Raw genomic sequence first — 26,550 nt, forward strand, 5'->3', positions numbered from 1 at the left:
CCAACATATCTGCAGCCTTTAAAACTGTCTCCCATAATACACTCATCAGAAGACTCTATAACATTGGCATACAAGGATCTGCTCTCAAATGGATCTGCTTCTTCCTCACTGGAAGAAACCAAAGGGTCAGGCTGTCACCCTTCACATCAGGGCCCAAGAGATTGTTATCCGGAGTCCCGCAGGGATCGTACCTCAGTTCCACCCTTTTCTACATATACATGATACCATTCACCATCATCATTTGATCAAAAGACATCACCATCATCTCCTACGCTTATGACACCCAACTCATCCTCTCCCTGATGGACATTCAACCACCATAAGGACCAATTCACCAACTGCATGATTATGGTGGTACACTGGATGCAAACCAGCTGCCCGTAGCTCAACTGTGACAAGACAGAAGTACTGTTTTTTGGTAACAAGACCTCCCCATGGGACTATACCAGGTGGCCATTGGAGCTAGGATCATCAAGCACACCCACATACCATGCAAGAAATCTAGGGATTATCCTAGACGACAAGTTCTACATGATGACACCCAACTCATCCTCTCCCTGATGGACATTCAACCAGCAGAAGGACCAATTTCACCAACTGCATGATTATGGTGGTGCAGCTCAACTACAACAAGACAGAAGTACTGTTTTTTGGCAACAAGACCTCCCCATGGGAATATACCTGGTGGCCATCGGAGCAAGGACCATCAACCACACCCACATACCACACAAGAAATCTAGGGATTATCCTAGGCGAAAAGTTCTACTTTTTTTTTTTTAAACTGTTTTTATTAATTTTTCGTGCACAACACAGACAATTACAATTCTTACATCATATCACTCTTAATCCGTTCCTCCCCGCCCTGTACGCACATGCCCTTTCAACAAATCCTAAACAGAATATCCCACCTCCCTCTCTACCCCCACCCCCCCCTTGTCAGTGTGCCTCATATCCCTAAGTACAGTTCGATTGGTCCAACATTGCAGCAGCAGGTATCACTCCCCTTCAATCCGCGCCCACACAGAGTTCCAGGTATCATCCAGCCGTGCCAGTGTCCAGCAACACAACCCCATAACCCGGCATCCCCCTTGAAAGGCGAAAAGTTCTACATGACTGCTCAAGTCAACGCAGTGTGCAACTACTGCTTCCTCATCCTATATTGCTATGAAAGATCTTGAAATGGTTGCCTGAGAACACCAAAAGGACATCACACAAACATTCATCACCAGCAGACTGGACTACTGCAACACTGGCTACGCTGGAATGTCCACACAGCTCCTATACAGACTCCATTCAGAACACTGCGGCAAAACTCATTCTCGACCTTCCAAGCCGCACCCACGTCACACTGCACCTCAAAAAGCTACACTGGCTCCCCATATACAAGAGTAGCCAATTTAAACTTCTCACACACACACACACATACAAAGCGCTGCACAACACAGGATTAGAATACCTGAACAGCAGCATACACTTTCAACAAACCCACCAGTCATCTACAATCTATCTCACTCTCACTCAATACCCGCATCTGCAAAAGCAAAACTGGAGTTTGCTCATTCTCCTACATTGCATCCAAGACATGGAATGACCTTCATAAACACATCAGAGGCTCCTCCTCACTACTTGAGTTCTTGAAGGAGCTGAAAACCTAGCTCTTCGTATTAGCACCTTGGCGACCTCCCACCTACACACCTGCACAAGCGCCTGGATATCCTCTCAGGGAAGTCAATATAACATAATATAACAAGCATGTGCTGCACTACCAGAGGTTCTTTTTTACATGAGCCATGGGGTATCACAAAGTTTGCTGCCAGGATTTCTCTGGTATGGACATTTTTGAAATGCCACATACCCAAAGACAATCAGGGATTGTAATATAACTGAACAAGTAATGAAATAATACTATTGTATTGCACCGCAATAAGGATTTAAGTTTAGTCAGTACTCATTACAAAGGTGCAATAGGCATTCCACAATTTCAAAAGAAATATCAGGATTTTACAAGATTCTCATTTTCATTAAAAGCTCAGCCCAAAGACCAAGCTCTCTACAGATCTCCTGACCTAATCCATGCAATGAACCAAAAATGAGTCTATTCACCTTTAAGTAACACATATCAATGGAGCCAAGTTCATATGGATACATATAGAACCCCCTTATTTTAATAGTTAGTAGTGTGATGACAGAGGATTTCACATAGGATTTTAAAATGGTTTTCTCCACAAACAACTAACTATTGTATCCATCTTAAATTCTGATACCAGTTTCAGAAGACTTGCTTGTGCTGGCATCTATTTAATATCACTAAACACAAACACTTCAGCGATATGTACTGAAGCCTGGGATTTGGGGAATATTTAAAGGTTTATATTGGATGTGAGGTCAGCTTCAAGATGCTTCTACATCTGCAACCATTCCTGTACCAATAAAAGATCTACAGAGGAATTGGGGTACAAGCTTGACCTAAGTTACTGTAGCAGTGAGTAAATACAATTGGACAATTAATTCAACCCAAGAGAAGGAGATGCGAAAATCATCTCTGTCCCCTGACGGTACAATGAGGCACTTACTGGAGCAATGTCTGAACTCAAAGCGCAGGTGGGACCCACGAAACCGGTCAATAGGAATAGGAAGTTTGATTATTTCTCCCCATCGAGGGCTGTTGCTATGGTATAGCACGAAGGAGTGGAACTGGCTTCTGTTCGGCTCCCCGGAACCCAAGCTGATGCATTCCTAAAAGAGAGAGGGTATGACTGCTTTATTGAATAATTAAACATATAGAAATGGTCCTGCTCTGCTCATCATCTAAATATACTCCCATCACAGAAATGGGTCTTCTCCCTAGCAAAAGAAAGGAAACAAATGGAACATATGCACTGATCAGGAGTGATACCACTACAATAAACATTTATGCAGACTAAACACAATGGTGGCTTGGTGAAGGTTTCAAAAAGAAAATGTATCATACATATGTAAATGTTCTGATTATCATCATTATGGGAATCAGTTCTAGAGAGTGGCTCAATAGGATTCGGACCAGGAAATGTTAAGTCATTAACTGCTACAGAATGAAGCACTGGAAATTTGTAAAGATTGTTTTACACAGTGACATTCTTAAAACATGTTTCTCCCAAAATCTTAGGCCAAAACCTGTAGTGTAGTTCCTATATTCCCAATAGGCTCTGCGCATTGGAATAGTGTATCCTGTAGTTTAGACGTAGGACTGAAGTCGACTAGGACTCTACCGAATATACTAGACTTAATTGTGTATGTGCCAGCTAGCTCAGAGGTCACTAGAAACTTTCTCGAATGACCAAGAAGGGATTCGCTTCTGACAACCGCTTAAAACATGACAACTTTGTTTCCCAAGAATAAGAAACGTATCTCTAGAGTCGCGGAAACAATAGATAGTTATTTCACTCAGTCAATTGTGCATGCTTCGTTTCACCAGAGGTGCAGAGAAATAGAGAGACGGGCGTTTTCATTAAAATATATTTATTGAACAGTCTTCTTTCTCAAGCATAAGAAATGAACTGCTGCAATCATAATACGTGTGGTAAAGTACAAAGCGTACAGTACGAAGAGTATTATAAAATAATATTGTAAAAGCATGATATGGTTTCTAAGCCATAAAATACCTAAAATACATAGAATACATCCAGTGATAAATAATGACTAAAAGGACTCAACTGGTGCTTCTAAAATATGCCTACCCCGGTGTACCTAACCTAGGTCTAGTACAAGGGAAAAAGTAAGTAAGGTGTAGCCTAGTTTTAGTATTCCTTGCCAAGAATCGATTCCAAGAATTCTCTTAGGGTCTAATCAGCTCCGTACCTTGGTTTTAGAATTAAGGAGGTCTGGTATCTCTCTCTCAGGACTCGATTTCCCAGCATCTCACAAGGGTAGCCTGGAAACACTGGAGCTGGATTTCTCGGCTGGAGAAAGTACAGCGTCTCTCAGAGCATCAGCGGGAGGGTCGGCTTCCTTCGGCACTTGCTGCAGCAGGGCGTGTCGGGCAAGTAGATAGTTGAACTGCTCCGAACCACCGTGTATTTGTTTGGACAAGTGTGGGCATATTTATACCTTGAAGGTGCCGAGTTTGACGTAAGATTGGACATAATAATGTCATTAGAGACTTAATTCTCTGAAAACTCCATGATTTCTTGGATAAATTAATATTCATGCAGGGGGAAGTCCCTGACTGCTGAAGGCGGGTTTTTCCATGAAATCGTTGTAGATTTTCGGAACTAGTGGAAGTAGCCAAGCCGTATTAGGACTACTTGAGCTATGTCTCAATATGGTTATGATTTCTATGCCTATATAAGGATACGATATTTTATACCTATATAAGGGCATGAATCTGGAAAATTACACTAGGGTCCTAAAACGCTATACAACAAACCCTGTTTTAATTCATGCTCAGCTTTCTCCATCATTCTTTTATCAACTCTACTATGTGGTCTGCCACATATGTGCAGCTTGAAAAGACTGTGATACAGATATTCTTCTGTCTACTTAAGCTACTAGTAGGCATAGCCTTACTGCTTCTTTGCTACACAAAGGTATGTAATACTTTTGGGTGTCCATCAATGCACTGGCATGCATAGAGTAGTATATGTACACAATGGACCCAGTGTACAAATTGATTTTATAGTTGCAAAGTATGTGATTCCAGTAAACATAGGATTGCAACTGAGTAGTAAGCAAAAGGGTTACTTTAAGCGACAGAAAATACCTCCAACCAAAAAAGTTGTTTTTGCAACTCAATTAGAATCATGAAAGGGAGAGGACAGGGTTCTCCCTCCTTTGTGCAATTTGGAATGCAAAGCATGAATGATTAAACTAAAGTAAATGGCAAACAAGAGGATCAATTACAAAAACATAGAAGTATGGTAAATAAATATAACACACTGAATTGAATTTACAAGTATTAATCACATATCTGATATTACAGATTCGTGCAACAAAACACTAAATGATGAAGCAGGTGTACAAGCAATACGATGACAGTCAGTTGGCATGTATTTGAACAAGAGGTTTTAAAGTTTTCTTTTAAAAACAAAAACAAAATATGCCCATCTCTCCAGCATATTGGTTGCACATATTTCCATATTGCATTTCACTGAGATAGGAGCGTGCCATTCACTCTTAATACAAGAAATATCCATTGAAGAGCATATCTCTGTGTTGTAGGAAATGCCCCAAAGATGAAAAATCTATGTGAAAATAGTGGAAAGTATGTCGACGTTTCGGTCTCCTGTTGTACAAATATGCGAGACCGTCCTCAGGACTGAAACTAGTAGATAGTTAATGTAGAGGACCCCTGAAAAAGGTTCCTCCAATAGGAGGAAAGGAATAAGCTTAATTATTCTGCTTTGTATGATGTTAAAACAGAGAGAATCCTGAGATTACTCTGCCAAACACTTCAAGTTGCCATCTCAGCATGGAACTGTGACTGAAACGCAGGAATGCAGAGTGAAACTGCATGCTACCTTGATGTCATTCCCCTCAGGTGAAAATATTTTTAGTAGCCATTTAAGGAGAAGGGCTACTTTTAAGAAAGAAATGTTCACATGCATGGAATTTAAATTCAGGGTTGGAAGTTTGCTGTCCCTCGCCGGACTCCCCACCTGCATTTTCATTTATATACAAGGAGACACAAAATATCTGGTGCCTCCCACATTATAATGAACCAGATTGTAGGACCTCATTTAAATGTGAATTTTGCAATTCAACTGTTTAGAACATCTGTAGCATTGTAAAATGGAGTGCAGGTTGCAAATCGTTTTGTGTACAAAAAGACATAGGCCAAGTATATCAAGCCCTATTTGCTCTAATCATATATGACCCCTGACCTATAACCTCTCGGCTGAAATCCATATTATTCTGTATAATGGAACATATCATACTAAAATGGCATGTGTAAGCTGTGTTACTGTTTTATGATGTTTACAAGAGTGTGCCTATGTTACATGTATAATGCATATGAACATATTTTCTTATTTTCAGTGCATACCCCTGCTTTTTTTATTGTAAAGTACAATACAAATATAAAGTAAGCCAGTAGACCCTTCATGTGAGTTCGCTTTGACCAAACATTCTCACACTACTATCTCTCACACATCATGAGAACAAATATTGCTTCTCAAACATATTTCCACTTTGCAAGAACTGCTACAAAAAGGGGTAATGCTCAATATATTGGGAAGAGATGACCGAGTATCCACAGAGCTGTATTTACAGGCCATCTGGTATATTCCTTAGGCTTACCCCGTGATCATTTGTAAATGAGTTAACTCTGGTATATTCTGCCTTTTGCACAAGTACGCAGCTCTCATATCTCAATTCCTATTGCCAGACCATTATTTAATATGAATTAGGGTGCTAGGCTATGTAAGAATAAATATACATGCATGATGTTTTTTGTTCATTCTGTATATTTTTTTCATGTTTGCTGTTGCCATTTACTAGTGGATTTGCTACCATTTTGCTACGTATTTGTTGTAATAGGCTAAAGTATAATAGACACCTCTAGTAGGAATATGCCTATATAATGTATGTGAACTATCTTTGGGGATGCTTAAGTGAACTCAACAATAAACCGCTTGGTTTCTGGAAAGACTGATTCCAAGTTCCTTCGGATACATTTTTAGGGATAGCTATATAGATTCCATCTTTTGTGTCCACTGAGTGTGACCAACATATTGACAGACGTCAAGGTCTTGCAGGATGGTGCCCCTTGTGTTTCTTTGCCTTCCTTAACATGATACGAGCATGGCTGTCACTACGGACAGACGTTAGAACAACATCACCAGCTTGATTGATGCTCCCAGAGGGAGAAGAGATACTAAAGAGTGCAAGCTTTTATTGACCTAACACACTCAACTTGAAGAAAGTTTCTGTGAAGTTCATGTTATCTACTTTTGCATATTCTCACTTACTCATACTGCTATGTTCTGCTAATTGGGAATTTCCCCCCTAATAATACTTTAATAATGACATTAGCTAAATCATGGAACTGACAAAGTCTAACTCGAATGAAAAGCTTATCGGGCATTTTCTGGTTGATGGTCATCATTAATATATTTTTTTAAGATCAGGGGCCACATTTACCACCTTTTTTTGCGGTCGCAGAGGGGCATTTTGCCCTTTTGCGACCGCAGAAAATGGTAGCACAATGTACCAACCCTATTTTGCGAGTCGCTATTGTAATAGCGACTTGCAAAATAGGTTTAGCGACTCGCTATTAGGAAGGCGCGTTCCAAGAGCGTCCCTTCCTAATAGCGACTCTGAACCCTATATAAGAATGTTTTGCGACCGTGTTTGCGTCGTACAACACTTGCAGTTTACCACCCTCTTAAAGAGGGTGGTAAACAATTCACAAACGGGAAGGGGTCCCCAGGGGATCCCTTCCCCTTTGTGAATGGGTGCGCAAACATTTTTTAAGAGCAGACAGTGGTCCCAGGGACCAATACCTGCCCTTAAATGCATCCCGTTTTCCTTTAAGGAAAACGGGCTGCATTTTATTGACAAAGCAGTCCCAGACATGGTGGTCTGCCTCATTAATATGCATGAAGCATGCAATTTGAGACCTCATTGGGAATCGCAAACAGGGTCTCTGACACTGTTGTACCTTGATGCTTGCGACTCGCAAATTGCGAATCGCAATTTAATGCAATTTTCGAGTTCAAATATTGATGGTCGTACATCTGGCCCCTCATGAATTAAGACGTCAGCAGTGGAGCACTGATCACACAATTGGGAGAGGAGCATCGATTAAGTGGATGCCATTTGAGCATGTATTAAGAAGTCAGTACTAGAACATGGAGGGAGGGGTTAGAAGCACAGAATAAGAAGGTTGTTGGTCAGCATGGACTAGTTCACTGGACTGGATGGCATCCAATGAGTCTGATGCACCTGTTTGAGAGACCACTAGGTGCTTTTGTTTTGCGATTCAAAGGGACTCACTTCAAAAAGTTCCTTTGTAACAAGGGAACAGGAATAAATTATTGGTAGACTCAAGAAAACAAAAATTTGGTGAAACACAAATGTGTATGCACTCCTTCCTTCCTGGAACTTCATAAGCAAGTCACGCCTAATCGTGATTTAAATCACATTGGCTTATAGGGAAACGATTTGTGCATTTGTGCATAAGGCATAGACAAGCAAGTGTAATTCACACATGAGGCACAAGTAAAAGAAAACTGCAAAAAGAAAATATTGTTAAACTGATCCAGAGTGTTTAGACCTATGTGCACTACCACAATTTGCAGAGGAAATTAAAACTTTCCATTTAGAAACTAAAATGCCAATGAAAAATCAAAATGTTCTTTTTGCTTTTTATCAAACACAATGGGCACCTCCTATGGGGAATGAGCTTCTTCTGGCATAGGAGCGGGGTGAAATTTCTATAGCTGTCTGCAGTTTCTTTATGTTATGCAATCTGCAGGCTGTTTCAGCAAGGAGAGTGGGCAGACCTCTGGCTTGTTCATCAGAGGAAGTTTCTTTGTGGCCTGAGCAGGCAGGTATCAGGCCTGAGTGGGTGCAGGGGAGAGATGTGCAAATATTTTGGAGCCATTTGTTATTTTGAATTTTTCCCAGAAGACTGTAAAAGTGATTTGGACAGTGAGTGGGCAGATTCCTGAAAGTGCCAGTTGAAGGTGGAAGGGTGATGTGCCTTCCATGGCTTGAGTAGGTGACTATAATAGTCTAGAACTCTCCACTTTCATTTTGAACCCCTGAATAGGTAAAAACAACAGAGAACAAAAGTAATATGAGATTGGAAATCAACCATCGCCGATCATGAACCCGTCTGAAGTGTGGAGCGCCATTTTTGGACTTGTATTCCTAGACGGTTGTGGACACTGTCTCTGGTCCTGTTATAGGTGCCCGTGAGTGGGCACTACAGTCTTCTGCTGAAGACACACACACCCTGCAAGTGACTGAAGTCCTGGGTGCTTGGGGAGTGCAGGTAGGGAGAGGGGTCAGCTGCAAAAAGACTTGGGGTACTGATGCCTTGAAGATCTTAGGTCACAAGTCTGCAAAGACTGGATAGGAGAGTAGGTCCAGGCTACTAAAGCCAAGCTGCTGCTACAGAGGTGACAGCAGCAATGCTCGAGGCTGTAGAAAGATATGAAGAATCCTCTAGTCAAATTTGGGTGGACAGGAAGCCACAGAACGTTACATCAGGCACTTAATGCTAAACTGACTCTCAGGGCAGCTGGTGTGGGATGTCCCTCCAGGGGACAGGAGCGCAGCCATGCTAGATTCAATGATCAGCCCTTTTTACACGGAGAGGGCACTGACATCTCATCCCCTGACCGGGCAAATCTCACCTTAAACTGTGTGGTCCATGTGGAGGATGAGACTCACAAGGCACCTAGTATACAGCCTGCTCTCACTGCCTGCTCTGCACCACTACGAAGAAAGAACCATGGTCAGAGCTGCAGGCAACAGGCAGTCCCATTTGCCACCTTGTGGCAGTGTGTTGGGAGGAGAGGAGAACCACAATCAATCAATCAATCAATCAATCAATCAATCAATCAATCAAGGGAATTGTAAGCGTGCTACTCACCTGTGAGGGTCTCAAGGCGCTGAGGGGGGCGCAGATCTGTTAGCCAAAGAGCCAGGTTTTGAGGGCCTTCCTGAAGGTGTTCCGGGAGGTGGCCCGTCTGATGTCTGCTGGTAGTTTATTCCAAATTTTGGCTGCAATGTGAGAGAAGGATCTTCCGCCTGCTCTGGCTCTGTGGATGCGAGGGGTTTCGGCCAGTGTGAGGTTGGAAGATCGGAGGTTCCTTTTGGATACATGGAAGTTGATTCTGTCATTGAGGTTTTTGGGTCCGTTGTTGTGTAGGCATTTGTAGGCGTGAGTGAGGATTTTGAAGGTGACTCTTTTCTCCACGGGGAGCCAATGGAGTCTTCGTAGGTGTTGGCTGATATGTTCGAACCACAGGATCATGCACGTGTGGATCTGAAAACAAAAAGATGCATAGGTGCCCCCAAAGGGCCGGACGCACTATAGTTGAAGACGCACAAAGTGGTTAAAAAAATGGAAAGGTAAAGCTTTCCTGGGAGTAGCCACAGCTACATAAAATGACTAGAAAAGAAAGGCCTCAATGCAAAAGAGTATGCCATTCACCCCTGCACAGGGTCTTAAATTTGCACATTTTCTGTTGCAGGTGCCCCAGAGGGAGCAGATCACCCACAGATTTCAGAAGTGTTCCAGGAGTCATATCCCACAAGACCCCTTGCAGAGAGAGAATAGTGATGCCATACGTCTTGCAGGGAGAAGAATTGATGACCTCTGAAAAGTGTGCCATATTTTCAGTGTAGAGATTGTGTGTTGCTCTGAGAATGATCATCCCTTGTGTTTTGGGTCCTGAGTAGTTGCTTAGCAACCTTGTGTCGAACAAGAAACATGCAATTTCTCTGAAATGTTCATTGCTCTGAACGGCTCCTTTTTCAGTGATGCTGAAAGAGTGTCAAAGCTAATAGGCCTGGCTTTTTGATAGCGAACACAATAATAGGTGTGGTCAACGCCATAGTTTCATGGTATCACATTTTGCACAGATTGTCAATGGTTGTAGCCCTGCCTTTAATACAGTGAATACTATTTACAAAGTCAGAACACTTAACTTTTAATAACAGGATAGCTCTGTACAGGTTTGCTTTAGGCAATTTTGAGGGCCTGTGACCGAAATTCTGCTCAGACGCCCATGATTGGTGCTACTACAGGTCAATGCACAGCATACCAAGGCGGTGTAGTCCAGAATCCAAATCAAGCTTCTTTGATCAACTATCACACACACCCGTCCCTTTACCTCATTCTTGCATATTACCGTTCCCTCCCTTTGAGACAGTTTTCCATCGTTCTCTTTCTCCTTCTTTCCCCTTTCGTTTGTTTTTCCCTCTCTTGCTCTCAGGGAAATATTAGATGAGAAAAAACGTGGGTCCCATTGGCACCCACCAGATCGAGTTAGCCACTGGTGTGCTAGAGCACTGCTGGTATATTTGTCTTAGAACTAAGGGTGTGAACATTGTTTTAATGATTCCACTGAAATTATGCAAAATATCATTAAAGTTATGACAAATGTTGTGTAAATTATGACAAATCAACTTTAGAGATTCCTGAGTGAAGGTTCAGCATAAGGACATGTCTCACATTAAAATGTCACTAAAGATACCAGCTAGGGGACTGGTTTGGAAGGAAATGTCTCTTGTAAAAGATTTCCAACTAGAACTTCTAACCTGCAGCAACAAAAAAAAAATAATTACACAATTTGACACTGGCGAAATTTTCACCATTTCATATAATCCGATTAACACAACATTGTACGGAATACGTAGTTTAAGTGACTTTAATGGATTAAGGTTAATATTTTTACAACTGAAATATGTTAGGAAGTCCCTTTCAGCTCAGTTCCAGATGACCAAATATGCAAAGTAGGCATCGGCCTATGGGCCCCACTCCTTTTAGGGGCCCCGTGACAACAGATCAAAATAATATTGATTTGATCTTGAACGAAAATTACAATCAAGCTTTCCAAAATTGTTTCCAATTTGTTTTTGTCTAATATCATTAATAATTGTTGGTGTTTAGTTTTGTGTAATAAAATTAGTTTACTAAAATTGTTGGTTGGTAAAATTAAAAACGTTGTAGTTTTCGGGGGGCGGGGGGGGGCGATATTTCGGCTGTCTAGGTACCTCCAAAGGATTTAATCCGCCACTGTTTGAGCTTTACATTTGTGGAGGTGCTTTAATAAAGTACGTTTTTTTGTGACATTCACAAATAGGCCTAGCATCAAAAGTACTTGGCGAATGGGTACAGTGTGTGATGAGAAGGCAAGGCATGCAGCTGTATTTTGACAGGGCATCACATTTACACTGCCTTTATTGCTTTCAGTTTTACTGAACAGTGTGTGCTACTGGTGGGAGTAAAACGGATAAAATTAAACTTTCTCTGCATTTTGGATCTTCTGAGTATTATGTATTTGTATAAGAATTCACGAATTCCGGGAATCTCTTGGTGTGATAAAACATAATGATGATGTAAGGAGTTGTGGTCTTGCATTAATGAGGCTTCAGGCTCGTGTTTTCTTTTTTATTATTTTTATAGTGCAATGTTTGCAATGATTGCTTAGCCCTTGTGGCAACTGAGCACAGTACATTGAACATGAGACAAGCAGTTTGAGATGTATAGGTGGATATACATGAGTGATGAGGACATAGTAGGTAACAACCAGTGAAGTACCAACTGCACGAGGTAAGCAAGCGGCAAATATCAAATAAGGCTTCATACTGGTTCAAATGGTTTGAGTCTGGTGGAGAAAGGAAACTGGGTGGATAAAACAAGGGTTTTAAGTTTTGTCTGAAGGTCAGGAGTTAGGGGGTCAGTTTCTGGTGGAGGGTGGAAGCAAAACAGGAAGAAACGCTGTCTTCTTGTATTCACTTTCCTTCCACTGCAGGTCTACATACCATTAGCTCTTTACTCCAGGTGATTTGTATGGAGCAAGAGGAGATATCTGCTACATAAGGAAGGGGTCAAAAGAATGGAAAGCCTGTCTTCTTGTATTCCCTTTGCTTCCTCTGTGGAACTCCAGTACCTTTGTTTTTTTTGACAAGTGACCAGTGTGTGGCCAAAGGACAGTTCTTCTGCTGGATAGTCTAGATTGTTGGTGTGGATGGCTTTGAGGGAGATGTAGATTGGCTTGATTGTTCTACATGTTTGGAAGCAGGGTTCTTCTTGGAAGCAGAGGTTGTGGACCTTCTTGAGTGGTGGGTGAGGTGGCTGTATTTGAATTACCCGGCGATGACTGATGTAACGAAAAATTAAACAGGAAGTTTCAAGGTATATGGTACATAAATCGTAATCCTGCAGAGAATGGGTGGTGCAAATATTGAAAGACTGTGCCATCATTGGTTTATACTGCGATACAAGAATCCCAAACTCTAGAAAAAGTCTCTTGAAGATAGTAATAAGAAATCTTTGTGAGACAGAATGCAAGAATTGCCATCAAAATGTAATGCAATGCAAGGATGGTGTTTGAAGGAAGCAATACAGTACAAGCACTTAAGCACTGTGACCCGCTGTTTTCTCAATCAAGTATATTTGTGCAGCGCAATATTCACCCAAATATGTTTATTTGTGCTAGAAAGATACACTTATTGAATCAAATAATTATTTATTGAATAAAAAAGATGTTTAGGGTCTTTCTTAATTGAATTATAGAAGGTTGACTGCAAAGGTCTATGAGAAATGATTCCAGCCAAAACCCAGCAGGGACCTGGACATCTATGTCAGTCAGTCTATTCAGTTACTTTTATAAATATGTCTTTTTGTAAATTACGCGGAGCGAATAACTCTTTCAAGGGCCTTTCTAACTGTGATTTTGTATTGGTTTGTAAATCCATTTTGCGAGTCAGAAATGCAAAATGGATTTAATACATACCAAGAAGCCATTTTACAGTGGGAAACTATGATTTTGGAAATCTCAGAGTTTTTGATCACATAATGAATTGTACCTCTGGCGTATAGTGTAATAGTGTAAGAATGTGGTGAGCTTTTTCAGTAATATGCAAAGACATGAATAATACCATGTGCTAATGTGTTGAAGATATTCGTGGCTTTCCGAGCAATGAAGTGGAAGTATGTCTTCAACAAAGGAGTCAATAAATTATAATGATTATGCCTTATCTCTTAGGGTGATAATGCCAAAAGTGGTGTTGAGTAAAAGTGGGGGACAAGAGTGGAGATCTCTAAATACAGGAACAAAGGAATGTCTTTCTTTTACAGGGGTACATTGTGAGATTGATGACTTCCCTCTTCGAGTGATGTGGGAGAACAATCTCTTAGAGAACAGAGGTAAAAGAGTGATGTTTTGCTCTTTGATCATAACTGGAAATTATTTGGTCAGAAGTCTCATGCGGTGATCCCTTGAAATATGGGAAAGAGTAATGTGTCTGTGTTCCTACCTTCAGGATCTCACCATCTGCATACAGAACATACATGGTGACCTCAATGTTCTTCTGGACGCTTTTTCCGCCCCGCTCAAAATCACCCCGCTCCAAAGTAAGGTACAAGTCGTTACGGATGTCACCTGCGGTGAGAGACACAAAACACAATTACAAATGCATTTCTGGAGCTGCACCATAATTACCTGTGCTCCAACAAAATCACTAGGTGATGTGTGCAAGTGATGAATATAGATAGGGTCAAGCACCCAAGAGAGATAGCAGAAGATAGAAATATAATTCTTCAAGAGAAACCTCAGATACCATTTTGTCATGGAGTCCTTGTGTCCAACCGCCCATGGACATCGATTCACCAAACTGCCAAGGGTAGAGAAAGTGAGATCAGCCACCCTTGATATGAAGACAGCACAGAGTTGACCGGTTATCCCACCTTTTAACCCATAGCAGTTTCTTATTTGCTGCAGAGAGGCTAGGCAAAGGGCATCAAATAGAAAAAAGAGAAAGTAAAGAGAGATCTTTGAGTCCTCTTTAATTTCAATTTCTTCCCCTTGAAGGGTCAGGAGACCATTACCACGGGTACCAAAGCAAGGGGCGAGGGATGGGACTATTATTCCTGTCTACCCCAGTTGATGTTCATGCAGTTACCATCATGTCATTATTTTCTGTTATGAATTGAGAGGAGATATTCAGCTTTCTAAAAACCTTCAATACACGGCAGGCAGCATAAATCATTGTCATTGCATTTTTAAGCAAGGACTCCTATTCTTGACTTGATAGAGTCGGATTTTGCAGGTTCAGCATGCCCGCTCATGTTACTCCCACATAATATACAGATCGGGCATGGCAATGACATGGCATCTTGGAAATGGATATTCTAGCTCAATTAAAATGGAAGATTCTACATGCATAAACTATGCATCTTCATCCTAAGCCAGAGCAGAAAGGGTAATGTTGATGTAAAAGGGAAAGATGGCCCTGAAAAGGAAAAAAAAACAGGAACATTTTCTATTTGAGAGGACATGAGGTAGGCAACTGAAAATTCTTGGGGGTTACTCAGGAAGTTCATTCAGTTGTTTTGACAACTCAGGTGATCACGCAACTCCATGATTCAGGAGACTGAAGCTCAGTTTTATTAACTCATCAATTTTTATTCATCTCCAGAGGAATTCAAGAGGTACCAGTGAGTCAAAGACCAAAAAATGTGGGCCAAGGAGTGATAAAATAATTTAGCTCAGGCATCTGATCTTCCTGTCCTGCATTGTGGAGAAGCAGCCGCCGGAGTGGGGAAAGAGCATATATTTATTTATTTAGCTATGGAACATATTTATGTTCCATAGCTAAAAGCATAGGTGATCACTTATTGTCCAGTACAAAGACTATGTGCTAATACTCTCTGGTGCAAATGACATTTGTGTTTGAATTTTTGCACCATATTTTTACACTTGTACAATGTTTTTAATAATAACAGGATTAAACAAGTTGTTTCACTATCTTCCATGTGTTTTACTGAATTTCATACTAAAGCTCTGAATGTGAAATGCTATGTTTTGGAGTTAGTATTGAGGACTATGTCAGAATAATGTTACGCAAGCATTGCTGAAGTCAGTACATCGCTTCTTCTGGCAGTGTTGATGCATCCATCTATTCAGTCACTCATTCATCCATCCATCCATGTTCCCAGTCACTCATCATCCTTACACTCAGTCTCTTATTCTTGCATTTATGTATCTATTCATCTACCCATTGACTCATACTTGTGACACCCACTTGCCCATCGATGGTCCCACACAAAAAAACTCACCAGCCAATGAAGCAGCACTTTCAGGTACAAGTCAGACCTTCTAAATATAGAATTAGTTTAGGAAGTGTGTGTGAGTGTTGCTGGTGAAATGTGACAACGAATCCGTTAGAGACAGGATAGTCTAGCCTGTGTGGGGTGTGAGAGCACCGTCATTAGAGTTAAGACAACTACCCTCTGAGAGGCTTAAGAATGATGCTGGTAGAGTCTGACTATTCATCTGTGAGGCATGTGAGAGCACTGTCCTTAGGGTGTGACTACTAATTTTTGCAATGTGTGAGTGTGCGTTTTGTAGTATGAGACTGGTTCTCTGTGACAGGTCTGAGATGCCTGTCGGTATTGGCGACTGCAAGTCAGGAAATTGTGCGCGGGTGCTGTCTGAATTGTTACTGCCACTCTGGGAGGCACTCGAGAGTGCTTTCGTTAGATCAAGACTGCTACTTTGTGAGGGGTGTGAGAGTGCTGCCAGTAGTGACAAACATCTGTTCTGTGAGGGATGTGAGAGTGCTGTTCATATTGTGTGGCTCCTAGTCTGTAAGGGGTGAGTGCTGCAGACAGAGTCGTGTCAGTACAGAATAAGGATGTAGGCTAAGATACCTTATCAGATGAATGAAAGACACAGCTACAAAAGGCACCAGCATTCTTGAGGAGTGCATATGACAACATAAATCATTGGCAGTAGAAGTGGAGCTTAGACAAAGGTCTGTATTTTGTATGCATCTGTAAGAAATCCTGTTTACACCTGTGTCTTTCCTTTCTCAACCCGGAGCTGTATGGCAACAAAATGTTCTCATATAGAGAAAGATAAAAAGAAATAAAGAATAAGTAGCACTCTGGGAGCCAGACAGCTTGTGTTGGGCCAATTAGCAGGTAAGTCTTAAAGTAAAGGAGTGGGTGGCAGAGTTCTTACGTGGCATTATTTGGGACAGGAGGAATACTGGGGGAGGTGTTAAGGTCCAAGTGCATGCTAGTTCTCCTTACTGGGACCTTAGTTTGCTTGCTGTTTCTTACTCCTTTTCCGTCTTACAGGGAGAGGTGTGGCGCAGTGTCCAGAGTGGCTGACTACAGAGCGCAGGCTCGCGGTACGATCACTGGCAGCAGCTCAGCTCAACACCATGTGACTCTGGGCAATAGCTGACTTAATCTCCACTTCGGCCCCCAGCGCTTTGAAAACCCTTAAGAGGGGTGATATGTTAGCGCTTTACAAATAGGAATTATTATTATTACTCCTTGGGAAGAATGCTAGGAGCCGCAACACAGCATGTGTTGCTCTGAGCTAAAACTAGAACAGTTGCAAGACCCGGGGAAGGATCCTCTCCCCTTTGGGATGACCACATGAGCTTGTAGTTTATTAAGTACTGCTGCTCCAGTAGGATCACACAATGTTAAATGGTCTTGGTTGAGTCCTACTCGATCAAGAGTCCAGATAAAATTGTTGGCATGTAGAACAAAATACAGTAAGGGGTGCTCAGCTGTCAGCAGCTATATAGACTCAGCAAAGAAAGAGTTATTAATGGGAAGGGATCTCGACATTGGAACAGAAGAAAGAAATATTCACAAGTGTGGGTAGCAATATATACTCACGATCGGACAAGGATGCCTCATTGAGAGCAAAGGTATTGGTTGTTATCCAGCATCATGATTGCACTGATGATTCATCCTTATAGACTGAGGGACCCTGGTTAGGCCGACCTCATCATAAAACTGTGAGTGTGGAGGTGAAGTAAGACCCATTTAATTATAAGTTTTCAACTAACAAGAAAGAGTTCAAGAAAGGCAATGGCCCAGACACCCTACTAATTAAACTACCTCAATGTGTTCATGAGGTACTCTTAATAGCAATTGCTACCAATACCACCCACAATCTTCATATTTAGATAAAGATCCTATTTCACTTTTTTAATCTCCATTGGCTCTGCTTTTGGTTCCCCATTATATGAGCATAAAATCCTTTACATTGATACAGTTGATGAGGGGGGTACTGTTCATGTCATGAAAAGGCTACCTCCACAATGGGAAGTGGTAGAATTCATAAAGGGGAAAAGTTGCTCTCTGATTAAGGATATTATAATTGAAAGCAGCAACGAGATGGGTAACTTGCAAAGAGTTTCTAATGTTGGATCTAGCTGAGACCTGAGTGTCAGAAGCTATGCAGTTCCCCCCCCATCCCAATGAGGCAGAAGAATCAAGAGTGTGGCAGGCCAGACAGCTGCCAAACTGTGTTGGATTTGAGAACTGTTTTATTGCCATGGACAAAACTAATGACTATGATAAAACATTATACTAGGGTCCTTATTCGAAAGTAATCCCTATTTTATTCCATCTGTGAGGCATTACTAAACGTGTTCCCAATAGTTGCTAGATAATCCATTCTTATATTTAGAATTTCCTTTGCCTGGACCTGATGATTATTCACTGAACCTGATTTTTGAGTGTTAGGACAGAGCTCCTTAGTAATGCGCAGGCTTAATATCTTATCAGTATGCTATCAGTGTTAGATTTTTTAAAACATCTACACCAGCATACACCAGAATGGTCACTTGCCTGATTTGATGTCTCCCCTGTGAGGCTGGTGGCTAAGCAGACATTGTTCTGCTGGTCTGATCTCATCATTGTCTAAATCATTTCAGTATTAAGAAGCCAAAGGAGGAGGGTGGCTTGAAAATGGCTAATAGGATGACCATATTGGTACCAGCCATAGACAAAATGAACAGCCAATGATTTCATGGACACCTTAAGAACACTGGACCTTTCCATTTGAGAAGGTCCAGGGAATGTTGACTATAAGAGCTATTTTGAGTGGACTACTTCCACTCTTGACGCTGTCCTCCCTCTTCGTACTCCCCAGCCTATACTGGCTTCTCAAGGTCTGTGACCCTCTGGGAGCTCTGCCTAATGACTCCTATGTGATCAGAGCAACAGATTCTGATGCAGAGTACAGTTTCACTTCTGAAGCTGAGATGCTTATGCTTTCTAAGCTTGAAAAGCTAACTACTGAGGGATTTATGGCAAATCCTTTTACATCAACAACACCTCTGGACTCATTCCTCCAGTTGTCTGAAAAGTGTTAACTCCCTGTGGCTAATTCTTTCATGAACAAATGCAACAATTCTATTTTGAATGTGGCAGTGCCAAATGGGTGGAAAAGGACCTTAGCTGTGCCACTGCTGAAGAAGGGCAGCACTGACCTTGTTACCTTAAGCAATGTAGGCCCATTATCAATTCTGTCTTTTCCTGTAAATATCTTGAGGAATTTCCTTAAGAGGCAGATTTATAGATGTGTGGAGTAGCATAACATCTTAGACCAGGTACAATCAGACTTCTGCCCTACTCATGGGATGGAAACCCCCTTGGATGACCTTCAATTGTGGGCAGATAATGATCACTGAGAGGCCCAAGTGTTGCTTGATGTATCTACTACTTTTAGAAATAGGGTCCCATGATAGGCTGCTAATAAAGATGGCTAAAGTAAGCATTCAGAATGCAGTCCTTTAGGATCAAGTCTTACCTGGAGAGCAGATATCAGGCTGTCTATCTTCTCCCATTTCATTCTGGGTTTGAGGCTTTGCTGCAGGGCGTCTCAAATGGCTCCTCATTCAGCCTCACTATTTTTAATTTATACATCCTCTTTTTGGCCCACCTTTTGGCCCAGTCTTCCAGAAAACACATAAGTCCTGTTCTGCTCTAATGGCAGCCTGTCCACTGCCATTCCCAAGAACCTACGGCCAGCCATGCAAGGCTTCCCTCCTATGAACGCTGAAGTGGTGCCTACTGTTGGCTTCCATATGGACAATAAGTTAACCATCTCCAAGCCAAGCAAACTATCTATCAGCGACGTCTTTTTCTCTTCTATTATTGTTTCACAAAATCTTACTTTTTCTACCTTTCTATGTACAATTGTTGGTTATTCAGAGGAGCATTCTTAGTCGCCTGGGCTACTGCAACTCTATCCCCTGGTTCAGAAGCAGGGCTCTTAAAAAGGCTACAGCATATTCAGAATGCCACAGCTAGACTGGCTCCACTGTGACATTGTTTAACATCTGCTTCTGGTGCTCTTAAATCTTTGTATTTGCTACCAATGTAGTTAACAGAAGCTCATTCACTATAAGGCTGCACACATGATGCTGTCTTCTGATGCTTTTCGAGTCATTGTACCTATCAATAAGCAGATGAAACTGGGAGCCAAGTCATTCTTGGTAAGAGCATCACTTTTCTAGAATTTGCTTACCCTCTGTCTGCGCAAACTGCTTAATTTACTTTGATTTATGAAAGTCTTAAAGATCTGGTTGTAAATAAAATACCTGCTCCCACACATTTTCTGTCGTTGCAACTCTAGTACTTACCTCAGCAAGCAACCATACATGGGCAGAAGGGGGAACGTATAAGGAAATTCAGACCCAAATTGAGATCCCATTGTAGCATCACAAATGGTTTGGGAAGAAATGTGAGTTAAACCTTCAATAAAATGCATTACAACAAGTGATTTAAACAAGGACAGTTGGTCAACAAATAATGTAACTGCAAGACTTTGCGGGGCCAAGGACAAAAGAAACAGTAATATATCCAAGGCCACTTGAATTATGAGGCAGGAGAGGGCCAAATACTGCAGCAGGTTGGAGCAAATTATGCAGCAGGAAAGGCATATTATGCGGCACAGTTTGTAATAGCATTACTTCATTATTTAGTCATTTTTAAACTCTGTAACAGTGTCTGGGCATTGGTTGCACCTCATTAGTACCAGTTTAATACCCAAATACAGCAATAAGCAACAGAAAGATGACCAGTCCAGTTTTGCAAAGGGACTTCCAGCAAGGTGCAACACTCGTCGCTACATTTTTTAGTAACTTTTGAACCGTTTGAGCTAGAAAAAGATTTTTTATGTTAAAATCTGCAGATTATGCAGCATATGATAGACTATGCAGCAAATCTGGCAAATCCATAACTACGCAAAAATCGCCGGAGCAGCACTATCACATCATTCCAGTGGCCCAGAATATATATTTGACAGTTTGGCCAATAAGTAGTCTGTGGTGCAGACTCCACACCAAGCCACACAATTGTCTGAGCGCCAAGACTAGATGGTTGTGTAGAAGGACAGCGGGATGCAAGGATGACATTCACATCCTCAGGTGGCAGGTCAAACTCACTCAACTGCCACAGCTTAATATACATACATGGAGGTGTAGAATCTGCAGGGTACAGAACCCTTCCTTGCTGCTTCAGCAGAAGGTCCCCACGAAACAGTAACCTGATTGAATGATAAAAGCTCATGCCCAGAATTTCCGGGTACCACACGTTCCAGGATCAATTTGAAGCCACTAAGATGACATGGGTCTGGTCTTTCCTGATCTTCAGAACTTTGGGGGGTGGGAGACAGTGAAAGAAAGGGTATAGAAGTCCAGTGCGCCATTCGAGCCTGTATGTGTCTCATTAAGAGAGTGTTACAGAGAACTCCAAAGCACAGATGTCTTGGGCCCGATTCACAAATGTAATCTGAGTCAAAATCCTACCGTTACGACTTTTAGTATTCACAAAAGACATTTAGGAGTAGTAAAGTTAGGAATCTTAACTTTACTACTCCTAAATGCCTTTTGTGAATACCGAAAATCGTAGAGCTAGGATTTTGTCTCAGATTACTTTTGTGAATTGGGCCCCTTGAAACTAGAAGGTGGTGAAAAGATCCAGCCAATATTCGCTCCACTTTGGGAAGATGTCCTGCACTATCACGAGATGCAACCACCATTCATGATCCGCTTGGCTCTGCCGGCTGAGCTCATGTGCCCTGGCATTTAAAGATGGTGGTTCGCGATCAGGAGATGCCTTGACATTCCAACTAACTCAAGAGGCTCACTGCCTTTGGCACAGGTTCTCGGACCCCATTCCAGCCTGTTTGCTGCAGTATCACAAGGCAGTGGGGTTGTCCATTACAACCTGTAGCAGCCTTCCCTTAATGGACAGCAGGAGAGCTTTCAACACCCTGCAAATGGACCTGAGTACAAACAGATTCATGTGGAGGCAGGTTTCCACCAGAGATAAGAGTACTCTGAACTCATCCTCTCCCAATTGACTGCCCCAGCTTAGCAGGGACACATCCATCACCACTGTCAGCTCTGGGTGAGGAGGGAGAGGAGTATGCCACTAGTCAAGTTGCAGTCTAGCAGCCTCCACTGCAGAACTTATGAAGTCTCCTCTGAAACTTGGATGACATCCAAAAGGTTTCTTTGGTGCTGGTCCACTACAGAACCCACATTTGCCACCAGGTGAAGTGGACAAGAAGGATCAGGATTCTACAAGCCAGAAAGCCTGCAAGCTACTCTCACTGAGATACAGGACCAAGGCTGAAACATCAGGATCATAGCCCAAATGTTCTGGACTCGGTGAGATGGAGGAAAGACCCTGAATTCAATGTGACTTAGGCTCATTGATCTAGACCCCAAAGATGTCTGGCGGTTCACCATGTTCTGGATGTGTTCCATGACTGACTGTTGACAGTCGGCAAGGTATGGAAAAACTGGTATCCCCAGCTTCCGAAGAAGGGCAGCGACCATGTTTGAAAACTAGTGAGCACTTGTATGACCAAAGGGCAGCACGGTGAACTGACAAAGCTCCTGGATGACCTTAAGCCATAGGTAACGTCTGTGGAATTGTAGGATGGACACATGAAGCCATTCATCCTGCAGGTACAAAGTGACCATCCATTCGCACGATTCAAGTCAGACAGAACTTGGGCCAAAGTGACCATTTTGAAATTGTCCAAACCAGAGAAAGGCATTCATTGGGTGAAAATCCAAAATAGGATTAAGTCCCCTGTTTTGGTTTGTCACTTAGAGTTAGCTGGTCAACATAGAGGATTTATAAAGACATGCAGGAAAAGAGTCACTAAGGCCTTTTGTTATACTTCTGAGGCTGGGACCCTCTGGAAGGCCCTTTTGGCCAACAGAGCCTGAACCTCTTGCAACAACAAGGATAGGTGTCTTCCGAAAGGGAGTTGAGATGACTGGAAAGGAATGGTAAGGAATAGCCCTACTGGAGGATCAGAAGGAACCATCTGTTGGATATAATGGACTGCATGAGAGAAAATGGCTAATCCGGCATTCCACCAGGTAGCTGTGTGTTGGTAAGGGTAAATTAAAGTGGCTTGGAGGCTGATGCCATAGGGGTAGAGGCCTGGGTGAATCAGTGCCCAATGCCTGCTCAATACACATCCTCAGCCATGAAAGGAAAAGAGTGACTGCTGTGGAGGTGGTAGAGCTAAGTGATGCCTATAAACTAGCCCTCTGGAGTATTCTTGAAAGGGATAAAATGGCTGAGGAAGCTACTGGGCATGGGTAGAAAGGCTCAAGGACATGCTCTAGCCATACTTTCTTTAAAGTGATTGAGGGTGAATACATCCTTATCACCAAAGAGGCAAGGCCTATCAAAAGGCATAACAACCAGAGACGACTGTGCAACCCTGAAAAGCCACACTGTTGCCCCTAATGCACACACCAATCAGTCATTCATATCCAGGCTAGCTTTAATGATGCACTTTGCTGCTTCCAGACTGTACTGAATGGTTTGAGACCTAGAGTCCTGAAATTCTTTTGGGACTGCTGGCAAGACCTCGATAGTCATCTCCCAAAAGATGCAAATATAGTGGCCCATTAGACAGACCACAGTGGCAAATCTCAGCTTCAAGCTGGAGGAAGAACACTTCTGCTTTCCGAATGCTTAAATACTGTTTGACTCTCTCCAGGAGAAGGAGGGATTGTAGGGTCATAGGGAATGCATTAGGGTTAACTTTGCTGACAGACGCTTGGACAACAAAACTCTCAGGAGTCTGCACTGTTTAAGAAAGTCTGGGTCACCCAAACCTGGTCTGCGATGACTGGCCACCTGCCTGTTTACTGCATTGTAAGAGCAAGGCTTCTCCCACATACCCATAAGGGCCAGTCAGGTCTAAATTAAATTGAAGTATGGGCTCAGATAATGCTGGCCCTGGGTGCAAAATCTTCATAGGGACATTTGTCTTGATTTACCCTGAAAGTAGTTGTAGGCCCTCAACATCAGCTGCATACCTAATTACCATGCCAAATGTTTTGCGTTCTTCCGTAGGGGATCTAAGGGGTGAAACCAGCCCAGTGTCCAGGGATGCATGTCTTTATTATCATAATAGTGTATTGTAAATACATACCCATCGACACCATTGACATCATCAGTTAGATCGGAGTTTGAAAGAAAAAGATAATAAAGCCTCTGAATAAAGGCTTGTGTAAGAGGAAGAGTTTTGTCAGACTCAGAGAATTCAGGTGTGCATGGGGTCAGGTGTGCATGAGTGGAATCCAGGAGCAACCTCATCGGGGCTGAAGTGGATTTGGCTTGAGGTTTTACATTGATAGGGTTTGACCTCATGCGCCAGTAACATCAGGAGCAGCACAGATCCTAAAGCCTAGATGGAAAAAATACAATCTAATAACAGTGCCCATATTACCCACTTCCATCATATTACTTCCTACCAGGGGACTTGAGGGTGTGTGGGTTAGCTTCCAGTTTGTGAAAAGTGAGCATGCTCAGAGCAGCTGTCAGCAGTGGAAGCCAGCGCATACAGCCAGGCAGAGGCACAACAAGCCACCTCCCCACCTTTGAAAAGAGTGAGGATATATAGAACAGTTCGCAGTGCAGCTGGGAGTGGTTGGACAAAACCTGAAGGTGCAAAATACTGTAAGCTGGTGCAGGCAGCTAGCTCCTCCATCAACCACCCTGCTCCCCTCTTCCAACAAATTGTGCCCTTTGTCACATTCCCTCTGTTCTGTCACAGAAAGCATGCAGGCCTGTAAATTGACCAGTGGGGGAGAAGAATTGCCAAAGTAAGTCTTGCATTAGGAGCTATGGTAGGAAATGTGTGAGGGAGCAATAAGTGACAAAAAGAGAACGATAGAGAGACAAAACAGAACAACTGGACAGAAAAAGGAAGAGTAGGAAGAGTGGGATGAGGCAATGTAGGAAAGAAGAGAGAGAGAGAAAGAGAATGGTGAGAAATATGAAGTAGAAGTGAGAGTTTATTACATAAAATAGATATTTTTAGAGTATTACCAGTTGGTCTAACAAGCTACATAGTCATTGTTATTTTTTAGTACCTCACTGATCAATAAGACATAATTATTTTCGATTAGTCCTTAGAAATCCTGAATTCCTCTATGCCCTCTTGTTCTCCATTCCCCCATGTGTTCGATTCCATTTCAAAAGATTCCTGCTTGTGTAACCTTTACCTCCCCCTTTCAAGTCTTCTTTGTTCTTTAACTCTGTTAACCAGATCAATGTATCATTTTGCCCATTCAATCTCATTTGAAGAAAGTCCCACCTGGTCTACTTCCACTTGACACTGTGTTTGACAGGTAGGATCGGAGACTATGAACAGCTGTTGCCTCCCATAGGAAACCACCATTTTCCAGACATGAGCTTTCCTGCCACCATTTATACTTTATCCTTCCGTCCAGTTTTGGTTGACTATGCATTAGCTCTAGTACTGGCTCAGTTATCTTCCAAATAGCTTGACTGCGCCCCCCTTTTAAATGACATCAATATATGATCCTTCCAAAGCTTTACTATTTATGAAAAGCTGATGAGAATTTGAGGTTATAAAAATAGTGACACTGATAGGATCAATTAATTTACTTTTTAACTGCATTTATACAAGCATCTCCTAATCCAAGGTGACTTGTGACAACCCTAGTTCTCTTAATTTACAGGCTACCTCACATGGTAATGTTGCTATGCTTCGTCTAGCATTGCCAGGTTATCATATTCACATAATTGCTTCTCCTTAAAATAATTTACTCCTATGGGAGTCCGTATTTCGCTCAATATCACAGGCTCCTATAGGAAAACGGGGGGAGTGCGGAAAACTCTGCACCCTGTCGTAGGCACGCCACGGTGCCTGTCACACAGTGCAGGGTTTTACAGTAGGGTCTCTTCAGTACCCCCTTGGCTCCCAACCAGAGGCCGCAGAATGAAGCGGGCCTGCTAGGGGCCCAAAAATTCACTTTCTGACAGCCTTTTCGTGTCTGACATGTCAAGTCGGAAAGGCTGTTGGAAACCGACATCGTAATTGCTCGGTCGGAAACGCAGTCCACGGACTGACACCATTTTCTCCAAGAGCCGACCGGAACAGAGTCAGAAAGACCGTGTGGTTTACAATCCTACCGTGAACATCGTAATAAGTCAATAGGGATTGTAAACCGACCGAGTCGGTTGGAAGGGTTCCTACACGGTCTAGGAGAATCCGACTGTCGGGAGGAGGCTTTCCGCCCAACATCATAATCGGCCCCTAAATGTAGTGAGTCCACTACTTGCAGGGACATAAATCTGCCCACCCGCATTGGAACTGGGGATTTTTTTAGCTTGATAGAGTTAACTACGCTTTTTCAATATGAGGTTAAGAAAAGAATGATCTGACTTAGGAGTGCAAATCTGTCCAACACCTGAACATGTTATCGTCATTTCTTAAAATTTCCATAGGAAGGCATATACATTTCTCACAAGTGCAAGAAAAAAACTGTTCAAGTCTGTTACTTAAACTCCTAACAGTGTGATAATGCTATCTAGCAGACATGACTCTGGTAATTAAAATCTTCCTTGCTGTACCGTCCCAATATACATATTATGGTTAAAAAAACATATAAACACATGGAGCATTCGTGCTCTTGAACTTTTTTTTGGTGTGGCTCACAAAAGTCATAGGACCACTTCATGGAGATAGTTGTCGAGATAGTTTATAAAAACGTAAGAAATGTATTTGT

At 42.2% G+C, this 26,550-nt stretch overlaps 1 protein-coding gene across 1 annotated transcript in view; it reads right to left on the reverse strand.

Moving 5' to 3' along the window:
• Positions 1-26,550, reverse strand: part of DOCK3 (dedicator of cytokinesis 3) — a 1,382,531-nt gene that overhangs the window by 338,729 nt on the left and 1,017,252 nt on the right. Inside the window, exons 15-16 of the mRNA XM_078661294.1 lie at positions 13,975-14,099; positions 2,574-2,736 (exon numbers count right to left, since the gene is read on the reverse strand). Coding sequence (XP_078517420.1) covers positions 2,574-2,736; positions 13,975-14,099 — 288 coding nt within the window. The remainder of the gene's footprint in view (positions 1-2,573; positions 2,737-13,974; positions 14,100-26,550) is intronic.

This window comes from Lissotriton helveticus, chromosome 9 (assembly GCF_964261635.1).
Source record: "Lissotriton helveticus chromosome 9, aLisHel1.1, whole genome shotgun sequence".
In the NCBI taxonomy this organism is placed as follows: domain Eukaryota; kingdom Metazoa; phylum Chordata; class Amphibia; order Caudata; family Salamandridae; genus Lissotriton; species Lissotriton helveticus.